Genomic DNA, 23672 nt, shown 5'->3' with positions numbered 1-23672 from the left:
CTCTGAGCGAAACCTCTCCCTGCAGCGCCACTTCCTGCATACGGGCAGCAGGGATGCTCGGGACAGCGTATTTGTTTGCTTTCCATGGACACATAACCATCCTCCCAGGTCCACTTCCTCGTTCCTCCTTTGCCCCATAAATCATTCTCATGCTTTTCTCCTCCCAGACCAAGAGGCTGCTGGGGGGCGGGGCATTGCCGCACCTCTGTTCCTACAGTGCTAACCCCGTTGTGGCAATGCTCAGCCTTGGTGTGGAAGAGCCCATAAAATGCGGCTACGGAACTTTAACTGACCAGGGGTTTTGTGTCTGTTTTCCCTCCTCTTTCTCTGTCTCCCTTCTTCTTAAACATATGACGGAAGAGCGGTTTGTTCAGAACAGCGAGCTGAGAGGCAGAGCGGAGTCCAACCCTGGGTCAGCTGAGGCGAGGGACTCCACGCTAGGCCTCTCTTCCTCTTCTTTGTAAGATTTCTTTATTTTTATTCGTTTGAAAGGCAGAACGACAAAGAGACACACAGAAAGAAAGAGATCTTCCTCACTGGTTTACTCCCCAAATGGCCCCAATGGCCAGGACGGGGCCAGGCCAAGTCAGCAGCCTGGAACTCCATCCAGGCCTCCCATGTGGGTGCAGGGGCCCAAGCACTTGGGCTGTCTTGCACCGCTTTCCCCAGTGCATTAGCAGGGAGTTGGATTGGAAGCAGAGTAGCCAGTTCACCACCTGGCACTCGTATGGGATGCCAGTGTGGCAGGCGATGGCTTAACCTACTGTGACACAAGGCCAGCTCCCTCTCTTTCTCTTCTATATAATCAGAGTAACATGCCCGCCTCACCCAGCTGAGCCGTTTGCTGTGAAGCTAAACAGGTTATCACTGTGGGTTGCAAACCATAAAACACACATAAAGCCAAGCTTTGATGCTACTGTTAATCTGTGTTAAATGGGAATGTATGACTCTACAGCAGTGGGTTTTCCCTGTAAGGGAAGCTTCTCTCTTTGGGAGCCCATGTTGGAAGGGAAGCTTAACACATGCATATGTACATGTACATGTGGATGTATCAGTGATACACTTATGTTAATATATAAATCAAGGCATGTTTGTATAACTTTTTTTTAAAGATTTATGTATTTATTTGAAAGTCAGAGTTACACAGAGAGAGAAGAGGCAGAGAGAAGTCTTCCATCTGCTGGTTCACTCTGCAATTGGCTGCAACAGCCAAAGCTGAGCTGATCCGAAGCCGGGAGCCAGGAGCTTCTTCTGGGTCTCCCTCATGGGTGCAGAGGCCCAAGCGCTTGGGCCATCTTCTACTGTTTTCCCAGGCCATAGCAGAGAGCTGGATGGGAAGTAGAGCAGCCGGGACTCGAACCAGCACCCATATAGAATGTCAGCACTGCAGGCAGGGGCTTTACCTGCTACACCACAGTGCCAGCCCCACAACATTTTTTATTCTTTAATTAATTTGAGAGGCAGTGAGACAGGAAGAAACGGACAGAGATTTCTATCCACTTGTTCACTCCCCAGTGCCCACAAAGCCAAGGCTGGCCCAGGCTGAAACCTGGAGCCAGGAACCACATCCAGGTCTCCCATGTGGGTGACGGGGACCTAACCACGTGAGCCATCACCTGCCGCCTCCCGGAGTGCATATTAGCAGGGAGCTGGCCTTGTGGGCAGGGCCGGATCTCAAGGTCGGGCACTCTGATAGAGGACACAGGTGTCCCAGCTAGCGGCTTAAGCACTGTGCCAAAATCCCATCTCCACTGTCGTTTATACGAGAAGGCAGTGGACATACACAAAGTGCTGTGGGTGAGCCGGGGTCTCCACCGCGGATAGTGCATATGGAATTTCAGGATCCTGAACACGCAAGGTGCACAGCCTCCTCCTCTGACTGCTGGGGATGTGGAGACACAGAGAGGCCACATGACTCGCCCAGGCGCCGCTCACAGCTGAGGCTGATCCAGCCTGGGCCAGAGGCTGGGGGCAGTGCCGCCCTCCTGGCTTCTGCCGTTGCCTCTCTCTCCTGTGTGGCCACTCCCTGCTTTGGCCTGTCGCCTCTTCTCCCCATGCCTTCCCGCAGCTCCAGTTACCAGGATGCTCTGCTTTTCAGGATTCAGTGCACTCTTGGGTGAGACAAGGAAGGTGGGGCAGGAGTTCCACAAGGCACCGAGGACGTCTGTCCAGTGGGTGGCTGGGTTCCCAAACTCTGACCCATGGGGAAGTAAAACTGCACCTTGAAAGTCCACTTCCTGGGGCTGGCGCTGTGGCGCAGTGGATTAATGCCCTGGCCTGCAGTGCCAGCATCCCATATGGGCACCGATTCAAGACCCAGCTGCTCCACTTCCGATCCAGCTCTCTGCTATGGCCTGAGAAAGCAGAAGATGGCCCACGTCCTTGGGCCCCTGCACCCGCGTGGGAGTCCAGAAAGAAGCTCCTGGCTCCTGGCTTCGGATTTGCACAGCTCCGGCTGTTGCGGCCAGTTGGGGAATTAACCAACAAATGGAAGACACCTCTCTCTTTCTCTCTCTCTCTCTCTCTCTCTCTCTCTCTCTCTCTCTCTCCCTCTCTGCCTCTCCTCTCTCTATGTAACTCTGACTTTCAAATAAATCAATCAATCTTTTAAAAAAAAAATACAGTCCACTTCCTTTAAAAAAGCTGTCATTGCCGCGTAGCGTTTGGAACTCCTGACACCTAGAAAATGCTCTTTGCAGTGCTGCAGACAAACCTCATATGTTGCTTCTCCAAACGGTTACAGCCCCTCAGGGAGAAAAACACACGTGTCAGGCAGTCCCAGCTTTGCTGCGGGGACTTCAGTACTGGGGTCTCTCCTGAGGCTTATGCGTTTAAGACCTCCATTCTGTGGTAAAGAGACCCCAGCATGTGAGCCCTATGACACAGAGCATCCTCGTGTACCAGGGCTTGCCACGGTCCAGCACCCTGAGGTGTCTGTTTTCTGTGCTGATTGACAGTCCGGCCTTTGGAAGGCCCTTCCTGGGTACCATGGCCTGCAGGAGAACCCCACTGTAAGATTCGGGAGCCACAGGCCCCTGCGTGTGCATCCATCAATCCATAGGCCCAGCAAAGGCTTCCTCAGTGCCCGTGGCGTGGGGCTGGGTCCTTGGCGGGCACCTCCAGTGCACCCACTGGGACCCTCAGCCAGAGTCCTGTGGGCTCCTAGCCCCCCCCCTTGTGACGTCATCCCACATGGGCAAGGCAAGTTGCCTATACAACCCAGTGCATCCCTGGTCAAGCCACTCTTCCCCATGCTACCGCCTGACTCCTGGCCAGTGGGTGGACTCGGCCACTGCTGGGGCTCCCAGGCCATCCTCCTGCTGGCTTCCTGGCCTCCACCCTGGCCTCCTGCACTCTGTCATCCACCCAACTGTCAGAGGGATCTTTCAGAAGCATAATTAGTTCTTGTCACCTCCTATTGGTGACCCTCCAGGGCCTTCCCACTGTTTGGAGAGAGAGAGGGGCCCTGACCCTCCCCAGGGACCGCAGTCTGTTGCTCCCTGCCCCTGGACCTTCGCCTCCTTCCACCGCCTCCTCCAAGGATGCTGGGTCCCTCTGGTGGTCTCTGTTCCTGGGTGGCAGGATCGTTCCCACCTCAGGGCCTTTGCACCTGCACTTCCTTCTGCCTGGACCGCCCTTGCTCCACTGCACTGCACTTTCCTCTTGCTCTCCTTACAGTCTGTTCCAATGGTGTCTTCTTCACATGGCCTGCCTTGTTCCGCCTGCCTAGAGTAGCCTTCCCAGGAGCTGGCATTTAGCCTAGAGGTCAAGACATCCCTGTCCCACATCCAAGTGCCTGGGTTTGGTTCCTGGCTCCAGCTCCTAACTCCATCTTCCAAACAGTGCAGATCTTGGGAGGCTGCAGTGATGGCCCCAATAATTGAGTTCCTGCCACCCATGCAAGGAGACCTAGATTGAGTATCCATCTCCTGGCCGTGGCCCCAGCCCAGTCCCAGCCATTGAGGACATTTGGGGATGAGCCATCAGATGAGAGTTTCTTTCTCTAATAAATTCAAATAAGGAATATTGAAGTGGGCTTCCCCTTCCTGCAATCCCTCCTTAGCACTTCCCCTGTTTTATTATCTTCCCTGCTCTGACCTAAGGCTTTTGTTATCTAAAATGTTGCCATCTAAGTTTTCTGCTCATTTACTTGCTTGACATCTGTGACAATGTGTCTTGTTAGCCACCATGCCTAGAACTACTGTGCTCAACAGGTGCTCCCCAAATTCAGGGACTGTTTTAACTGCTGACCTGTCTACCTGGCCAGAGATTACCAAAAAAAAAAAAAAAAAAGGTGGGGGGAGGGTGGGACCAGCTGTTGCCTAGTCACACGTAAGGGGAAGAACTGCTATCCAGTAGATAGTCGAAGGAAGACACAAGGGCACTTCAAACAAAGCTCATGAGGAATAGAATTAAAAGATAAATTTATGTTGGTGCAGAAAACAATTGAAATCCATGCATAGTTTTTTTTTTATAATATGCATTTTCTGTGAACTTTTTCAAGGCTTGCCTTATGCTCAAATTTCCAAAAAAATTTTTACACGGAAATTGGCTCAACTTTTAATGCCATCTTCCATGAACTTTGTGAAGTCCCTTCGTCTGCCAAAGCATTGCCTGGGGTCTGCAGTGTTGTAAGACGGTGTCCTAGGTGTCTCCCATATGGAAGGGTAGAGGAAAGGTGAGAGGCCCCGCCTTCTCACACCTTGACCTTGGACCAGTCCGTTGCCCCTTCTGAGCCCCCAAACCCAAGTCTTAGGGAAATGGAGACCGAGCTACGTGCTGGACACCGGGTAAGGTCACTGAGTGAGACGAGGGCCGGGCACTCAGAAAGCAACTATGAATGCTAGCTGTTGGTTTGCAGCATGAATTCCCTATTGGTCACCGGGCCCTGAAGATGATGAGGGACAGGGGAGCTCCGTGGTTTTCCATTCTTGCTCCACTGTGGATCCACGCTCCTTTCATCTTTCCTTTTCAGCCCCTCCCTTCCCCTTGCCTTCACCCTTGCATCACAAAGAAGGATTTAGAGGACGAGGGTCGGAGGGTCCAGAGCAGGATACCTGGCATCAGAGTGTCTCCAGGCCATGCCCAGCTGCACGCAGGGGAGTCCTTGTGATCCGATGTGTTTGGGCCAAGACCTTGGCCACCAGAGGGCATTTTGGGACATCACAGCTCCCCCTAGTGGACACACATTTGATGGAGGAAAAGCAAAAACACAGCCCTACTACCTAAAAAAGTTCACATTTAACCCTGTGTAATTCCACTCCTGGGAAATTGTCCTAATGCTAAACAGCAAAGTGGTACCTGGATGGATGTGTTCATTGCATTATCTGTCATAGCAACTTTGGAAACACACTAAGTATCCAACAATATAGATTATGTCACATCAACATAAGACAGATACCCATGAAGATGTTAAGTAGGAAGACAGGGAAAATTCCTGACAAAATAGGAAGAATTCACGGCACTGCAGTGCTATGAAGGGACCATGCAGTTGAAAATTCTATTTTCTTTGTGTAGTGAGATTATGGATAGTTTTTATGTTACATTTTTCCCTTGACAGCTTATTTTGTCTTTTCAGTTACTCCCTATCTCCTACAAAAACAACTTAATCTTCCCTCTGACTGTAGTATTGCCTTCCAAAATGTATAAGGTTTGCGGCTGTTTCAATAGCATATGATACTATTGTATGTATACCTGAATATATACTCTCGATATGGTAGCAGCCTATGTATTACTTATACTATATATAATAATATAATTTTGGCCAGCTCTGCACCTCACTAGGCTAATCCTCTGCCTGCGGCGCCGGCACCCCAGGTTCTAGTCCCGATTGGGGCGCTGGTTCTGTCCCAGTTGCTCCTCTTCCAGTCCAGCTCTCTGCTATGGCCCGGGAAGGCAGTGGAGGATGGCCCAAGTGCTTGGGCCCTGCACCCGCATGGGAGACTAGGAAGAAGCACCTGGCTCCTGGCTTCAGATCGGCACAACGTGCCGGCTGCAGCGGCCATTTGGGGGGTGAACCAACGGAAGAAGACCTTTCTCTCTCTCTCTCTCTCTCTCTCTCTCTCTCACTATCTAACTCTGCCTGTCAAAAAAATATATAATTTCATCATATTTCAATGACTTATTTTATAATTGTTATATATAAAGCATCCCCGATGACATGCAAGGCATTATAATATTCTAAGCCTTTGTCACAAGCCATAGATCCAGATAATTCTCTTCAGTTTGAGTCTAGTGCTGTGTCCACCAACCCTTGGACTTCTTTGGAAAACCAGTGAAAACTTTTAATCATTCTAGAGACCTTTGTTAAAAAAGCAAATTGATCTCACTTGCTAAACATTCTCCTACCCACTTCACTTAAGTTTGAAATTAACCTTGTCCTACAGAGAGTTCCAACAGCAATTTTACTGTTGTCTCATGGGCCACACTCCATCCTGGTGATTTATACTCATATGTGGGCAGATTGGTGTCTATTTTTAAATGAATGATGATATTCCAAATGCAGTGTTACTCATATTTTAACTACTTTTAAAAGATTTTCCTTTTTTAAAGAGTTAATGATTTTATTCGAAAGGCAGAGTTACAGAGAGAGAGGAAGAGGAAGAGATTGAGAGGTCTTCCATCTGCTGGTTCACTCTGCAAATGGCTACAATAGCCAGAGCTGAGCTGATCTAAAGCCAGGAGCCAGGAGCTTCTTCCAGGTCTCCCACACAGGTGTGGGGCTTGGGTCATCTTCTACTGCTTTCCCATGCTATTATCAGGGAGCTAGATTAGAAGTGGAGCAACCAGGACTCGAACCAGTGCCCGTATGGGATGCTGGCACCCCAGGCAGAGGCTTAACCTACTATGCCACAGCTCTGGCCCCTTGTGTTTTAATATTTTACATCATATACTCCCTCATCCGCAATGTCTGTGTACAGTACATGTGAGTTCATTATTGATGAGTTCATTATCGATGATCAATCATCTAAAGCTATACTACAATGGACTCTCATTTTGCTTTTGCTTTTCAAACTCATGCTTATGAGTTAGACGTGCTGTGTTCTCTTGGCCATCCCTAATACTATTGTTTTTCAATGACTATTTAAAAATGTTTATATTCTCGGCTGGTGCCGTGGCTTAACAGGCTAATCCTCCACCTTGCGGCGCCGGCACACCGGGTTCTAGTCCCGGTTGGGGCGCCGGATTCTATCCTGGTTGCCCCTCTTCCAGGCCAGCTCTCTGCTATGGCCTGGGAAGGCAGTGGAGGATGGCCCAAGTGCTTGGGCCCTGCACCCGCGTGGGAGACCGGAGAAGCACCTGGCTCCTGGCTTCGGATCAGCGTGATGCCTGGTCGCAGTGGCCATTGGAGGGTGAACCAGCGGCAAAAAGGAAGACCTTTCTCTCTGTCTCTCTCTCTCTCACTATCCACTCTGCCTGTCAAAAAAAAAAAAAAAAGTTTATATTCTCAGTGCCCTAGGTTCTAAGGATTGATTCGGGTGGAGTGATGTACCCAATATTTTCACATGCATAGAAATAAAGAAATCATTAAAGTAAGACTCCAGATGTTACCCAACATTATTAAATTAGCCTGCATCAGTCTCAGTGTGCAGAACACCAGAAGAGATACATTTCTGAAGATTTCCCAGAGGCAAGAAGATACTTAGTTCTTGAGGGACTCTTTTATTGGTCCTGTTTCCCTTAAGCCTCAGCTGCTGTTATGATCCACGATCTTCTGAGGCCGCAGCTTCCAACACAGGCTTGCTGCAGGACTCTCAGTATCACCTCTCTCATGCTGCATAATAGCAGTTGGGAATTTGGGAATTGGAACTCCAGGTGTAAAAAAAAAAAAAAAAAAAAAAAACACCACGATTACTTTGCCACTTTATGGACTGAAAAGCTGAGACCAACAGCTCATGATTTATTGAAGGCGATGGCGCAGCTCGGGGGCAGTGCTGGGGTGAAAACCAGTCGCCTCGGAGCCCCCAGGTGGAGTTCCAAGTACAGGAATCACCCTGCCACAGTGACCGCAGAACTGCAGGGAAAGCCCAGAGGTCGGGCTGCCCTGTACAATCCAGGCGTCTCCTTCGTTATGAGAGTAACTGCTAAAATCCTTTTATTCATAAAGGGTGCAAACAATTTTATTGATTATTTACCTTTTTTTGGGAGACAGAAAAAAAAGCGACATTGGTTCATTCTCTAAATACCCGCAAAGACTGGGGTTGGGCTGAGGTCAAAGCCAGGAGTGAATAACTCAATCTGGATCTCCTCCGTGAGTGGCAGGAACCCGATTACTTAAGCCATCGCTGCTGCTCCCAGTGTCTGCATTAGCAGGAAGCTGGAGCCAGGAGCTGGAGCCAGGACCCCAGTCCAGGCACTCCCATATGGAAGGCAGGTGTCCTGTGGGCCAAATGCTCACCCCATGGATTTTGTTAAATGCCTATCATTACAGGTGAACCTTGTAACTGAACACACAACCTCCAAAGGGAGAAGGGATAGAAATAGAGGTAAACTTGTGTTACAAATGAAATTATGCAATCATATTGTCTACATCTTACCTTTTCTGGCTTAAAAATACATGATAGACATCATTCGATGATACTACAAAATTTTTGTGTTACATTTATGCTGGTTACCTGTGTCCTGCTTTATATATAGGATTTATCTTGTATGTATCTTGTGTTTATCTTCATTTATTTAACTAGCTTCCTCCTTTGTCCCTAAAGCAAATGTGCCATAGTGTGCACATGTGACATTGTTGGGTTAAAAGGCATGCCATTTCATTTTTTAAAAAGATTTATTTATTTATTTGAAAGAGTTACACAGAGAGAGGAGAGGTGAGGTGGGGGCGGAGGGGTGTGGTTCTTCCATCCGCTGGTTCACGTCCCAGTTGGCTGCAGTGGCCGGAACTGCACCAATCCAAAGCCAGGAGCCAGGAGCTTCCCCTGGCTCTCCCACACAGGTGCAGGGGCCCAAGGACTCGGGCCATCTTCTACTGCTTTCCCAGGTAATAGCAGAGAGCGGGATCGGACGAGGAGCAGCCGGGTCTTGAACCGGTGCCCATATGGGACGCTGACACTTCAGGCCAGGGCATTAACCTGCTGCACCACGCCAGCCCCAAGCCATTTCATTTTTGTCATGCATGTCACTAGTGTGATTTTACTTGTTGCTTTACCTTTTAGACTGCTGTAGTTCATCTACACTTCAGTCTGATCAACTATTGCCTTGATTCTCTGGAGTTAAAGATACTGATATAGAAATAATTTTCCCACGCAAAATGGTACTTTCCAAAGACAAAATAAGTAATTAGTATTTTTATTATTTTCATTTGAGTTTTCTGTGTTAACAAATATGTAAAAGAAATAGTAGGAATGAGTCTTAGGGTCCTTATCTATCTGTGTGTGAACTCTCATCTCTAAAATGCTGTAGAGGTAGGGTGCCCCCGTTTGGTTTATTTTACCAGGATATATCTTCACCATCCTTGTATAGAATTTTAAAACCAGAACAGGAGCTTCCTTTTTACAAAAAAAAAAAAAATTCACTGTGCCTTCTGAGATACAACTATCTTCTCTGTCATTTTATTTTTTGAGGATTTTCTTTCCTTTTTTGGTGAAAGCGTTTATTGAGATATGACTCACCATGCCATCCAGCCAGTTCAAGCATATGACTCAGTGGCGTTCAACAGTTGCATGGTTGTCACTACGCTCTGTTTTAGAACGTTGCACACCCCAAAACGACACTCATATTTAAGACACCACCCCCACATTGAAGCTCCTGTCCCTGTCACTTGCATTTGAAAGCACTTGGCCCTCGGAAGCACCAGGATCAATTCTGTTCCCTTCAACAGCCCAGCGAGGGCAAGTTTCTTTGGTCCTGTATCTTCCGGGAGTTTCTTCCTTATCCGCCCCACAGAGAACTGTCTCCCAGGTTTCCAGCTGCATCTGTTTCCTCCTCTCTTCAGTTTCCTGCCCATTCGTGCCTCTCACTGTAGCCTTTCTTTGTAGCCCTGTTCCAGATACAAGCAAGCATGATGTCCCTGGCTGTGTGTTATCCCGCCCACCCACTGGTCCACGATCTGCCGGACAGAGGCCCATCCTGGATGCCCCTCCCCACCTCCCACTCAGAAATCCCTAGGAGGCTCACCATTGCCTGGGGCTTCCCCAGCAGTGGAGAGTGGAGCCCACGTGTTTGGCCACAGGAAGACTCTGCCTTCTCCCAACATGGAGAAACTTCTTCCTCCTCCACTTCACTTGCCTCACTTTAACTTGGTCTCAAACCATCAACCATTATTTTCTTCATTGGTGTTTCATGGCCTTTGTTCTATTAAAATCCCCTCATCTGGGATGAGCAGTATTTGTGCATGCACTTCTTGCCTGAACTCTGGGATCTCACAGCTTTGGTCACTAGCTGGTGAGATCCTGAGAGTGTCCTTTAGCTGAGGGTGGGGGGCCAGGGTCTCTGAGAAAGCTGGAGCCGGTGTCGGGGGGGGTGGTGCTCAACTCCTGGAGCAGGCATTTCCTCCCTGCTGCTCCCAGAGCAGAGCCGCTTTGCCCATCTGTTACCATGAATGAAATTCCTTCTATGGAGCTGTGTTATCAGAGGAGAGGGGAGGACCCCAGGGCTGCTCCCTCATGGCCTCACCACCAGGGACCCCAAAGTCTCAGACCAAGTTCACCTTTCCTATTGATCTTCATTTCCTATTGATCTCAAATGCTAATTTGAGACCCAGAATGGACTGTTAATAACATCCCCCTCTCTGCACCATAATATTAGTATCGGTATCTCCATGCAACAATCAGTGATGCACAGAATTTTCTGGTTCACCATAGAAACAACTAAAACAGAAGAAATTGCTGTGTTAAGGATATTATTTAAATTTACTGTTATTCAGTTGAAAAGAGCATGGGGCCACTTCTGTGATGTTCCAACCAAACATGCTCAAGCTACATGTAAGGAGGGATCGTCAGGTGCGCCTGACGTCAGGTTCTGCATGATACCTGGCTGGCCCCTCCGGAGGGGCCAGGGTCCTGGGAGTTGAGCACAGGACAGGGACAGCCCCAGTCTGAATGGGAGCAATGAGACAGGACAGCGCCCGGCACCAGAATCCTTTTCTAGAAAGGGTGTTGTGGGGAAGCCTGCGTGGGTCTGAGCCCTGGAGGGCTCTGCTGTGTCGGTGTAGGTGTTCTGGTGTTGATGAGTGCCTGTGAACAGAGGAGAAGGCCCTTCTCTGGGAAGGAGGGTCACTAAGGAATTTGGGGCTGTGGGGTACAAAGTCATTTTTTTTTTTTGCCATTTTACAGTAATGTTCTCCCAACTTTTCTCCGTGATTTTGTTTTTCAGCAAAGTAGAAAAATTAAACTTCAACAGTAATTGTAGCATTTGCTTAAAACTTAGACACACAAGACTTTCCTGAGCGCATTTTTTTCACCCATGTTGTTTAGAGTTATTAGCTCAAGGCAATAATAAAATGCAGAGCGGGGGCCAGCACAGCAGTGCAGCAGGTTAAGCTGCAACGTACAATGCCAGCATCCCATACAGGCGCTGGTTTGAGTATCAGCTGCCCCACTTCTGATCCAGCTCCCTGCTCATGGCCAGCGGAGGGTAGCCTAAGTGTTTGGGTACGTGCACCCAAGTGGGAGACCTCGAAGAAACCCCTGGCTCCCGGCTTCAGCCTGGACCAGCTCTGGCTGTTGCAGCCATTTGTGGAGTGGACCAGTGGATGAAAAACCCTTCCCTCAGTTTCCCCTTCTTTCTCTGTAACTCAAAGGAATAAAATAAATCTGTTTATTAAAAAAAAAAAGTAGAGGACTTGTAAAGTCAGTTTGGTTTCTGCTTTTGCTTTTAAACTCTTCTCGGGCTTGGGCATTTAGTGCAGTGTTTAGGGTGCCGTTTGGGGCACCTGAGTCCCACATTGGGACACCTGTGAGAGTCCTGGCTCCACTTCCGATTCCAGCTTCCTGCTGATGTGCACCTTGGGAGGCAGATGGTGGTTCAGGGTCTCTCGTTTGGGCCCCTGCCACTCACAAGGGAGACCCAGATGGAGTTCCAGGCTCCTGGCATCAACCTGGCCCAGCCCTGGCTGTTGGGGGTATCTGGGGAGTGAACCAGCAGATGGGAGATCTCTCTCCCTCTCTGTCAGCAGCTAAAAATGAAAATGAATAAATAAAAATGCAAGAAGTGAATAAATAACTATACTCTGTACAGCCAGTGAGCTCCCTTGTTGCCTACATAGGGAGTGGCAGCACCACCACCCCACCCCAGCACACCCTGATTGCACTGGTGGAACCGAATCCTCCAGTGAATGGGTGGACTCCGGACACTGGGCCTGTGGAAGCCTCAGCTAAGACATCCATGGGGACAGTGATGGGCTGATGGGCTGCAGGGCTGGCCAGCTTCATACCACAGTTCCCACAGGACACCACCTATTTCAACAGGGGAAGAAAACCTTCAATCCTCCCTCATGCTGACCCGACTCTTCCAAGTCCAACTGTGGCAAAGAATCAGCTGCCTCTGGAGGATGGGATTCTTTTTTTTTTTTTTAAGATTTTATTTATTTATTTGAGAGGTAGAGTTAAAGACAGTAAGGTCTTCCATCTGCTGTTCACTCCCCAAATAGCTATAACAGCTGGAGCCGGGCTGATCTGAAGCCAGGAGCTTCTTCCAGGTCTTCCACATGGGTGCAGGGGCCCAAGCACTTGGGCCATCTTCTACTTCCTTCCCAGGCCATAGCAGAGAGCTGGCACAGAAATGGAGCAGCCGGGACTAGAACCAGTGCCCATATGGGTTGCTGGCACTGCTGGTGGAGGATTAACCTACTGTGCCATGGCCCCAGGATGGGATTCTTGATTAGAGTGTTGCCATGATCTCTGACTACCTTGGATTATGTTCCAGATCACAGCCAACCCCCTCACCCCCACACCTCCACTCTCCGAGTGTAGGTTACAGCCAACCAGCACTATACGCATCTCTGTGTTTTAAAGTCAATGAGACCTGGAACAGGAACTCAGAGCCAGAGCTACGTGGCTGCTGGCATGGGCTCCCACCCCACAGGCAGCTTGCCCTCAGTGATCGGGGGCTGAATATGGAAGGGCAGAGTGGCGGACCCTTCTCCTGGGGCTTCTAGAACAGAGTGGTGGAGAAGGACAGGTGACCCTGAGATGGTGTATGTAAAGCCTCAGGCTAGCAGGAAGGGAACTCCTCCCTGTTCTCTGAGGACGCCCCGCTTGGCACTGCAGCTGGATGGGAAGAGCTGTGGGCGTCGGTCCTCACCCCCGTCTCCATCTCCCGTGGTTGCACAGCTCTCAAAGCCTGAGGGACGTGAAAGGCACCCCCCAATCTTGCTACGGTTGTCCAGGCTTCTGGCTCGGGGGCTGTGATTTCCCCCAGGCCACACTTAGCACAGAAAAGAGAGAGAGAGAGCGAGAGCGAGCTCCCAGCTCTCCCCAGATGCCTACAGTGTCCAAGGCTGGGCCAGATCAGAGGCAGCAACCAGGACTTCACACTGCCACCCATGTGGTTGGCAGGGACCCAACGGCTTGAGCTACCACCTGCTTGCTTCCTGAATCTCCGTTAGCTGGAAGCTAGAATCAGGAGCCAGAGCAGGGAACTCACAGGACATGGATTATTTTTAAAAGAGATTTATTTATTTATTTTAAAGGCAGAGTTATAGAGATGCAGAGGCAGAGAGAGAGAGAGGGGTCTTCCATCCACTGGTTCACTCCCCAAATGGCCTCATGGCCAGATCTGGACCAATCCAAAGCCAGGAGCCTGGAGCTTTTTCTAGGTCTCCCACGGGTGTAGGGGCCCAAGGACTTGGGCCATCTTCCACTGCTTTCCCAGGCCATAACAGAGAGCTGGATCGGAAGTGGAGCAGCCAGAACTGGCACCATATGGGATGCCGGCACTGAAGGCGGCGGCTTTACCTGCTACGCCACAGCGCCGGCTCTAATCAGAGTGATAACCATGAGCCTAAGTGCACACCCCAAAAATCTGCATCTTTGACAGCTGCCCCACATTTTCTTTCTTTCTTTTTTTTTTTTTTTTTTGACAGGCAGAGTTAGTGAGAGAGAGAGAGAAAGATCTTCCTTTCATTGGTTCACCCCCAAAATGGCCACTACGGTCAGCGCGCTGTGGCCGGCACGCTGCGCTGATCCAAAGCCAGGAGCCAGGTGCTTCCTCTTGGTCTCCCATGCGGGTGCAGGGCCCAAGCACTTGGGCCATCCTCCACTGCCTTCCCAGGCCACAGCAGAGTGCTGGACTGGAAGAAGAGCAACCAGGACAGAACTGACGCCCCAACCGGGACTAGAACCCGGGGTGCCGGCGCTGCAGGCGGAGGATTAGCCTAGTGAGCCACGGCGCCGGCCAATGCCCCACATTTTGATGCCTGTGGTTCACAGACTCTAACTGTTCTAGGAGTTGCTGTGTGGGCCTGGGTGTCCAAAAGTCCAGCTCTACCCCTTCTGCCACACCGGCGAGATGCTGGGGCTCTCTGGTTCCAGTTTCATCCCAGTATGCAGGGTCTCTGTGAGGATCAAATGCCATGGAAGGGGGAAGCCTTTTGCACACTGCGCAGCTCTGCAGAGGTCAGAAAGTCGGACCCTGCTCTGGCACTGACCCCGGCGGAGTGCCCGTGGATGTCACGGGCGAGCCCCAGCGTGCTAAGAAAGACCGTGTGCTCTCCCCGCAGCCTTTAGCACAGCCAAGTGTGAGAAACTACAAAAGGAGAAGGAGGACCTGGAGCGGCGGTTCGAGGACGAGGTGCGCCGGCTGGGCTGGCGCCAACAGGCCGAGCTCCAGGAGCTGGAGCAGCGGCTGCAGCTGCAGTTCGAGACGGAGATGGCGCGCCTGCAGGAGGAGCACCACGGCCAGCTGCTGAGGATCCGATGCCAGCACCAGGAGCAGGTCAGTGGGCGGCACCGGTGAAGGGGGGGGGCAGGCCTCACTGCAAGAAGCCCTGCTCCATAGTAGAGCTGTCCGTCAAGGTCATTCCGTGACCTCAGTTCTTGTTCTCTGCCCTCCTCCCCTCCCCTCCGCTCTCTCTGGCCTCCCTTGCTCTGCCCTGGATCAGCAATGCTTTTCCTCCAGGCGCTGCCTGCCTCCCGCTCTCCATGCCCTCAAGACTTTTCTCTAAGGTTTCAGGGAGGTCTTTCTGTATCTTCCTTATCACACACCCCCCCCCCCCCACGCCAGTCCCTTGTCGCCTTCTAGCATGTTCCACATTTTACTTGAGTGCTGTCTTTATCGTCACCCGCATGTTCTGTGGGGGCAGAGGTCGATAACGAGGGAACATGTACTGGCACTGCTTTCAACTCCTTCCGTGCCCCGACTCATGGAATCCTCACACTCACCCTACCAGGTGAGGTCCATTCCTAGCCCCATTTTACTGATGAGAACATCGAGTCCCTGAAGCTAACTACCTTGCCAGGATTCACAGGGCTGCCCAGAGAAAAGCTTTGGTCTGCTTAGCATAGGCCTAAGGGAAGCAGGCAGCTGTAAAGAGTGCTCTTCTCGGCTCAGGAGATCCCTAAGTTAGTGCTGGGGGGGCCCTCGATATCGTGGACATCTGGGTCACCCTCCCCCCCGGGGCATCATGACTCACAGGGGACACAGGAGAAATTTCAGAGTAACGAGTACTGTTGATGTAATAAAAATAAAATCTGATTTGCTTGCATTTCAGTCTATGCAGTAAGCGTCTCAGATTAGTCATTCACTTTCTCTAGAGCCCCATGAAAACCAGACACACCTGCCTGCTTGAGATCACTTAGAACTGGAGACTGGGGACTAGAAGAGGCTACAGCCGAGGGAACCTGCTGCTGTTAAGATTAGAGACAGAGCCCCCAGCACCGCGCCTCCCGTGCTCTCTACATGTACATGTTTGCTCCTGCTGCTGTCTAGCTTCACCTGCTTCCTGGAGCCTTTATATCCATGCTGACCTCACACCTGGCACAAACACAAATGTGCTCTTTGTCTCTGGACCCCTGGACTGTCTGTTCCCAATGTTAGGCAGAAGACATGTTTATATCTGTATTCACCAAAAACCTCAGGGCAGAAAGTCTAGGCCAGTCCAGAAGATGCCAGGAGTGGGGAAGGCGGGGTGGGAGTGATCTGCTGGCGAGAGGACGTGTGGCAGAGGTGCCTCCTGAACCAAGGCTCATGTGGTGATGCCACGGAGTTGAGGCCGCGTGGTGGCGCCATGGAGTCGAGACCACTGCCGAGTGGCATGTGTGCATTGGTGGAGAACAGCCTGGGGCCAGAGAGCCCCAGCAAGATCTCACCTGTGCAGAAGCACCTGCTAGGAGATACGATCTCACCCCTCCTTTGAGCCTGTTGGAGACTGCAAAAGTGGGAGGCCTTAGAAGGAAAGAACTCTCGAGGTTCCCGTTTGAGAATGAGTCCCACACTCTGCCTGTGTGCAACGTCAGGCGCCATGGTGAAATCTGATCAACAGCAGACCCCAGAGATGACAGAAGCCCCTCCCCTGAGGTGACATCACCCAGTTACATCGAGGCATCTTGGTGTGATTGAGCTCTGTGGTTCTTACGGTGGCAGGATCGCCCAGAGACACAGTTCTTAGGACGCACCCCTGTCATTGAGTCACGCGTGACTGCATTTAAAAGGTGCCCAGTCTCCTGAGGGCTCAGAGTTCCACTCCTCTTTTTTTTTTTTTTTTTTTGACAGGCAGAGTGGACAGTGAGAGAGAGAGAGACAGAGAGAAAGGTCTTCCTTTTGCCGTTGGTTCACCCTCCAATGGCCGCAGCGGCTGGCGCACTGCGGCCAGCGCACCGCGGCCAGCGCACCGCGCTGATCCAAAGGCAGGAGCCAGGTGCTTCTCCTGGTCTCCCATGGGGTGCAGGGTCCAAGCACTTGGGCCATCCTCCACTGCACTCCCTGGCCACAGCAGAGAGCTGGCCTGGAAGAGGGGCAACCGGGACAGAATCCGGCGTCCCCACCCGGACTAGAACCCGGTGTGCCGCCCCGCAAGGCGGAGGATTAGCCCAGTGAGCCGCGGCGCCACCGGCCTCCACTCCTCTTGATCCATTACATTGGCTAAAGCCGCTCATTTCTTACTTCTTCCTCTACGGGACACTGGGACAGAGAGCAAGGATTGTAAAAGGATCATAAGATGTTTATTCCATGGGGGGAATTCAGAGGTGCCCAGGGAACTGTAATACGGGACAGGGGGAGGTTTAGGAGTTGAGCGCTGACTTCCGGCAATGAGAGCAAGTGATGGCGGAAATCGCATCGGGATGTGTTACATCTGAGTGAGCCTCTGCTGTGGACATCCAGGGGTTTGCGGGAGACCAAGGAGTCAGATCTGTGAGTCCTGTGCTCTGTGTGCCAGGCGACGCCAGACTGACCTTCAGAGGGAGGAAGAGGACAAAACCGTGCTTCACTGACGTTCTGATGTCCAGACGGAGATGTGCTCGCAGGCTCACGGGGACAGCTGAAATGGAGACACAGGCAACGGATGGTTCTGTTACTCCAGACTGAACTGCCTCCCTTCCCAGGGTTGGTTGCAGGAGCAGTGACATCCCTGACCTTCTGGAACCTGAAAAATCAGGTGCTCCAGTCTGGCCGCTCCCTGTGACCCGGGGTCCAGGTCAGCAGCAGGATGGGGGCGGGGCGATGTGTCAGTTCTGACACGCAGGACCTCCTGAGGTGCAGGCATCACCCTGCGCTCACACTGGGACTTGCTCAGGAAGGCAGCCTCCCCTCTGGCTTCGCTGCAGGAGCCCATGATGACAACACCAGATCTTCCTCTCGCCCAAGGGACAGGGCTGTGTCATTGTGCATGGTCCCTGCCCTGGCTACACAGGGGGATCACTTGGGAGATGTGGCAAGAGATCGAGGCACTCATGAACTGAATGCAGTTGCTGGCTAGGGCCTGGCCTGGGGCCACTTCTCAAAGCTCCCTGGATGATCCACGTGCAGGTGTGAGTGTCCGGGAGGTGCAAGGCCTTGTTCCCGAACCCAGCAGGTGCCCATTAGGAATCTGAGCAATCCTAAGGTGAGAAGGGGTCTTACCTTCTTAGTGAGACATAAAGAGATGGCAGAACTCCTATTTTAAAAGTATGACGGGGCTGGCACTGTGGCACAGTGGGTTAAAGCCCTGTCCTGAAGCGCCAGTATCCCATATGGGCACTGGTTCTAGTCCCAGCTGCTCCTCTTCCAATCCAGCGCTCTGCTTTGGCCTAGGATAGCAGTAGAAGATGGCCCAAGTCCTTGGGGCCCTGCACCCACATGGGAGACCTGGAAGAGGCTCCTGGCTCCTGGCTTCAGATGGGCGCAGCCATAGCCATTACAGCCTTCTGGGAAGTGAACCAACGGATGGAAGACCTCTCTCTCTCTCTCTCTCTTTCTCTGCATCTCCTCTCTCTCTCTCTCTCTCTCTCTCTCTCTCTCTCTCTCTCTCTCTGCCTCTCCTCTCTCTATGTAACTCTGACTTTCAAATAAATAAAATAAATCTTTAAAAAAAATTTAAAAAGTATGACGATAAAGGTATTTAACCAAGATCGTGCTCATTCTGTATCAAGCTACCTATTAACAGAAGCCAATTGCCACAGCCTCCCTTTCTCAGACCATGCAAAACAGATTTCCCTGGACTCACACGTGCTTTGTCATGTTTGCCACAAATACAGTTCCTTGCAGCCCAGCTTCTGTTCCTCTTTTCCAGTTGCCTTTGGCTGTTGCGCCATCATGTGCAGCCACAGAGCTGGGTTTCAAGGATCAGTGTTCTCCAGGGACTGGCCCTGAAGTCACTCCCTCTGCCTCGTCCACTGTGAATACATTACATGTCTGGGATGAGGCCAGATGGGAGTGTAATCTGGCTTGGGTTGAATGAACACGGAGGAGACAGCGCAGAGCCCAGGTGTCTCCATCCCGAAATGCACGTCTTCTCCGGGGGGGGAGCTGTGGGCGCTCCAGATGGTTGCATTTTGCAGATGGCTACGTGAAGTCGATCCCGCAGCTCCCTTCTGTCCTCCCAGAGGTGGTGGCTGCTCCAACCCTTCGCTGCGCTGTAACTCAGCCGGGCTGCATGGCAGGCAGCTGTGGGAACGGAGTCCCGTCTCGGCAACAGCTGCTTTCCCAAGCAACAAGGACTGTTTAGTGGGCATTTCAACAGCCTCCTCCATGGCATGGCCCAGAAAGCTGTCCGGCGGTGGCCCAGCAGATGTCTAAAGAGCCGCCCGCAGGCTTCCAGAAGGAGGAGGAGGATGCCTGGGCCAGGATAAGCTTGCCGGGGGCCAATAGCGTCCTAGGGACTTTTGTCTCTAGTGATGGACCGTGCAGAAAATGAACTTGTGTCTCCTGTGCCTTAGTTTGTGTAAGTTCCACCCCACCCAATGCCTTTTCTGAAGGTTTCAAGGCCTTCTCTAGTCTACAGTTCTTACTGGCCACTTCTCAAACAGGAACCAGTGCTCTGGGAAGAAGCCAGGAGCCAGAGGAGGCGATGTCACAGGGGATTCACGCTGCCACAGGGGAGACTGGCTGACGGCACACAGATCCTTCCCCGTGGAGGATGCCTTCTTCAAAACCTTGAAGACACGTGAAACCTAATGTACCGCAGAGGAAGGGATTATTGCCTTCAAATGTTGGCCCATGGGCTCTCACTGGTTTTCTTCCAAACCTACCGGGACATTCTTCTCATGCCACGTGGCTTAGGGGGTCCGGGGAGACTGGTGTTTCACTCATTAACGCACCCCTGAGAGGGGTCGTGGTGTAGATGGTGCCCTTTCTCATCCGTGATTCATTGGACAGAATCACAGGTGTGCTTCCCAACAAAACAGAAGGGCAGAGACTCCAGATGCAAATGGATTCAGTATCCCCACCTCCCCCGGATTCTTCTCAAACTTGGCCCTTCTGTAGGTCTCTGGTATCTGCAACCACTCCTGGTGATTTGTGTAAGAACCCAGTAAACTAGAATCACACCAAAGACCAATGAAAGATTTTCCATGATACAAAACTGCACTGTACCTCAAATAATGAGTATTTATTTCCACACATGGTGTGCTATGGATGAGTTTACCTGATATCATCATGGAGGATTTTTTTTTTAAATCAGTCATTTATTTTTCAATAAAACAAATGGAAAGACTTTGGACAAAGATTCTATTTAGACCTCAGACAAACAAGAACGGAGCAATTAAATACTGTTGTCGTCGTCTGCCTTTTTTTCAAATGGATTCATAGTTTTGAGACTCATGTAAGAAACGATTTAATACAGAATGGCCAGTAATTAAGAGTGAGTCTGGGGACCTGCACTGTGGTGTAGCAGGTAGAGCCGCCCTGCACTGTGGTGTAGCAGGTAAAGCCGCTGTCTCAGTGCCGGCATCCCAGATGGGCGCCGGTTTGAGTCCTGACTGCTCCACTTCCAATCCAGCTCTCTGCTGTGGCCTGGGAAAGCAGTAGAAGAAAGCCCAAGTCCTTGGGCCCCTGCACCCGTGTGGGAGACCAGGAAGAAGCTCCTGGCTCCTGGCTTCAGGATGGCGTAGCTCCAGCTATTGCAGCCATCTGGGAAGTGAACCAGAGGATGGAAGATCTCTCTCTCTCTCTCTCTCTCTCTCTCTCTCTCTCTCTCTGCCTTTGCCTCTCTGTAACTCTGCCTTACAAATAAATAAATAAACCTTTAAAAAAAAAAAAAAAGAGTGAGTCTGTCTTCAGAGTGGTGTGCAGCTTTCCTGATTGAGGCTGGGCACCTCGTAGGATTTTTTGAATTTTATTCCTGCATTAGTGGATAAAAGTGACCTTAGGAGAGAATCAGACTTTTTTTTTTTTTTTTTTTTTGCATGAAATGATCAGATCTAAAATGGGATTCTGGGATTCTCCCCACTTTGAAATAAGAAGGCCCACGTGTCTACTTCACGGGCAGCTTTCCTTTCTTGCCCCAGATCGAAGGCCGGGCTGTGAGTTGTCCCCAGGGACTCAGCTGAGGTTCTCTCGGTGAGTACCAGTTGGAAGCAGTGGGTTCCTAACTCCCGCAGCAGAGAACTTCAAGACCTGGGCACATTTTCCGGTTCTGTGTTTTCCAGATAGCAGATTTTGACCCGTTAGCAGATCATGAAATAAATATAGTGGCTTGTAACTGAAAAACAAAGTAAACCAGAGGATTGCAAAGAGGAAGGGTTCGTATCATTGTGTGAAACTTTGGTGTGGAGGGTGCTGGTTTGTGTCCCGGGTGACAGTGTACAGTGGTATTTTTCACCGTGAGTCGTTGACAAAGAATCTGGATGGATACTGTTGTGGTCTGTGCAGCAGAGGTTTGCTGTCACAGGGAAAAGCACTCCCCTAACTCATACCTTTGAATATGAACAAAACGACGGGCGCAATAGTAAAACAGAAAACCTGGTCAGCAGGAGGGTGGGTGGAGGGAGTGGCTGGAGGAATCAGGAAGCATGAGAACCAAGCCCTGGACTGATGTGTGAGAGAGGCCCTGGAAGTACAGCGGCAGCCCCGCCCAGGAGCCGCTCCAGAGACCCCGCCCAGGAGCAGCGCCCCCCCGGGGGGGGGCAGCACCCCATGACCCCCGCCCAGGAGCAGCGCCCCCATGACCCCCCCCCCCGCCCAGGAGCTGCTCCAGAGACCCCACCCAGGGGCAGCTCCCCCTGACCCCCCACCCCCCACCCAGGAGCAGCGCCCCGAGACCCCTGCCGGAGGTCCAAATTGCAGCCAGGGAGGAACTGTGTGCAGCTGGCACAGGCAGGCCTGCTGGCATTGCCCTGGTGCCAGGAAGAGGACCCTCAGGTTCTGCTTGCTGCTGTTGGTGGGGGAGGCAACAGTGTTTTTTATTTTTTATTTTTTTGCTTATTTGAGAGGCAGAGAGAGCGCTTCGGTGCGCTGGTGTTCTCCTTAAAACCCAGGATATGGAAACCCAATCTGGATCTCCCATGGGATTGGCTCAATCACTTGAGCCATCCCTGCTGCCCCCACCCCCTCAGGATCTGCCTTAACTGAAGCTGAGGTCAGGATCAGCGATGAGAACTGAACCTGGGCACTCTCACATGCGAGGGGGCTGCCTTAATCCCTAAGCTAGATCCACAGCACTGTTCCGTTTGAGAGAGCTTCCTCTTTGGGGTCAGACAGACCTGTGACCCCTGCCAGCTCTGGGGTTTACTAGCTCTTAGAAAAAGCATTTCAGGCCGGCACCGCGGCTCAATAGGCTAATCCTCCACCTAGCGGCGCCAGCACACCGGGTTCTAGTCCCGGTCGGGGCACCGATCCTGTCCCGGTTGCCCCTCTTCCAGGCCAGCTCTCTGCTGTGGCCAGGGAGTGCAGTGGAGGATGGCCCAAGTGCTTGGGCCCTGCACCCCATGGGAGACCAGGAGAAGCACCTGGCTCCTGCCATCGAATCAGCGCGGTGCACTGGCAGCAGCGCGCCTACCGCGGCGGCCATTGGAGGGTGAACCAATGGCAAAAAGGAAGACCTTTCTCTCTGTCTCTCTCTCTCACTGTCCACTCTGCCTGTAAAAAAAAAAAAAAAAAAAAAAAAAAAAAAGCATTTCAAATCTCTCTAAGCTTCAGTTTTCTCATCTGTAAAATGGGCACACCTCATAAGCGTGCTCTGAGAGTTAAGTGGAGTAAGGTGTAACAGGTGGCTTCACAGAGGCCAGTTTCCCCGAGACCTGTGTGCTGTGGACCCCGCCGCTGCTGGGGGACACGGAATAGACCACCTCATAGGAAGGACCCTTTTCCTTCTCCCTCACTGCCTCATGGAGCGATTGGCACAAGGAGAAGGGATGGGAGGGAGAAGGAGACAGTCCAGGACCCAGGGACAGGGCTCCCCACGGGTGCCTCAGCAGCCACCACCCTCCTGGAACCCCACCCTCCTGGAACCCCACCCTCCTGCAAAGAGCCAGCTGGTGGCGGTGACTGCGGTGATGCTGGGACTGCCTCGTCCCCAGCTGATCCTGCCCCTCCTGGCTGGGCAGTGGGCTGAGGGTGACTGGCGTCTCAGCAGAACCACCTGCCCTTGACACTTGGGCCACTAACATTTCCCTCCTGTTGTATTGCCCTCTGTTCCCTGGGCGGCAAGGCTGTGGCTCACATCCGCTCCCGAACTCTCTGCAGAACCAGTAACTGTGGCTCCCCCTCAGGTGGAGGACATCACCGCCAGCCACGAGGCCGCTCTCCTGGAGATGGAAAGTAACCACACTGTGGCCATCGCCATCCTGCAAGATGACCACGACCACAAAGTGCAAGGTACCCACTGCCAGCCTGGTGACCAGTGGGCGGGCTGGGGACGGAGCTTCCAGGCCCAGCCTTTCCTGCTGCAGAGACAAGGAACTCTGTTCCCCTCCAGTGCACCCCTTCCTTCCTGGTGCATCCTTGGGTTGGTTCCCATGCAAGGAAGGAATAGAAGCCAAGGATTCAGGTCATGGGTTCTTCCCTCCCAGGCAGTCACGACTCAACCTTGCCTGAATATTAGGATCATCTTGTAGGGGTGCGGAAACCAAAGGTCAACTCCAGCCACGTCCCACCCCCGGAGTGCGGGCATGGTTGGTTGGAGCTACAGCCCAGGCATCACGTTAGGACTGGTTAAAGCTCCTTGGGCCAAGGATGTGGAGCCAAGCTTGAGACGACTCTTCCAAAGTAGACCTAGACATCATGGGCATGACCCTGTTTGCTGGGCTCATAAAAGTGACGGGAGCACCCAGCGTGGCTGTGCCTGTCCCACACGTGTGGTCATCTCAGGTCAT

At 51.7% G+C, this 23672-nt stretch overlaps 1 protein-coding gene across 3 annotated transcripts in view; it reads left to right on the top strand.

Annotated features, from left to right (window-relative positions):
- The window catches only part of MTUS2 (microtubule associated scaffold protein 2), a 443786-nt gene that overhangs the window by 403253 nt on the left and 16861 nt on the right, over positions 1-23672 (top strand). For all 3 annotated transcript variants that reach the window (XM_062195381.1, XM_062195382.1, XM_062195380.1), the window contains 2 exons: positions 14666-14880; positions 23070-23175. In XM_062195381.1, coding sequence (XP_062051365.1) covers positions 14666-14880; positions 23070-23175 — 321 coding nt within the window. The remainder of the gene's footprint in view (positions 1-14665; positions 14881-23069; positions 23176-23672) is intronic.

Source organism: Lepus europaeus, chromosome 6, assembly GCF_033115175.1.
Source record: "Lepus europaeus isolate LE1 chromosome 6, mLepTim1.pri, whole genome shotgun sequence".
Lineage (NCBI taxonomy): Eukaryota > Metazoa > Chordata > Mammalia > Lagomorpha > Leporidae > Lepus > Lepus europaeus.
This window is presented reverse-complemented; position numbering and strand designations above follow the sequence as displayed.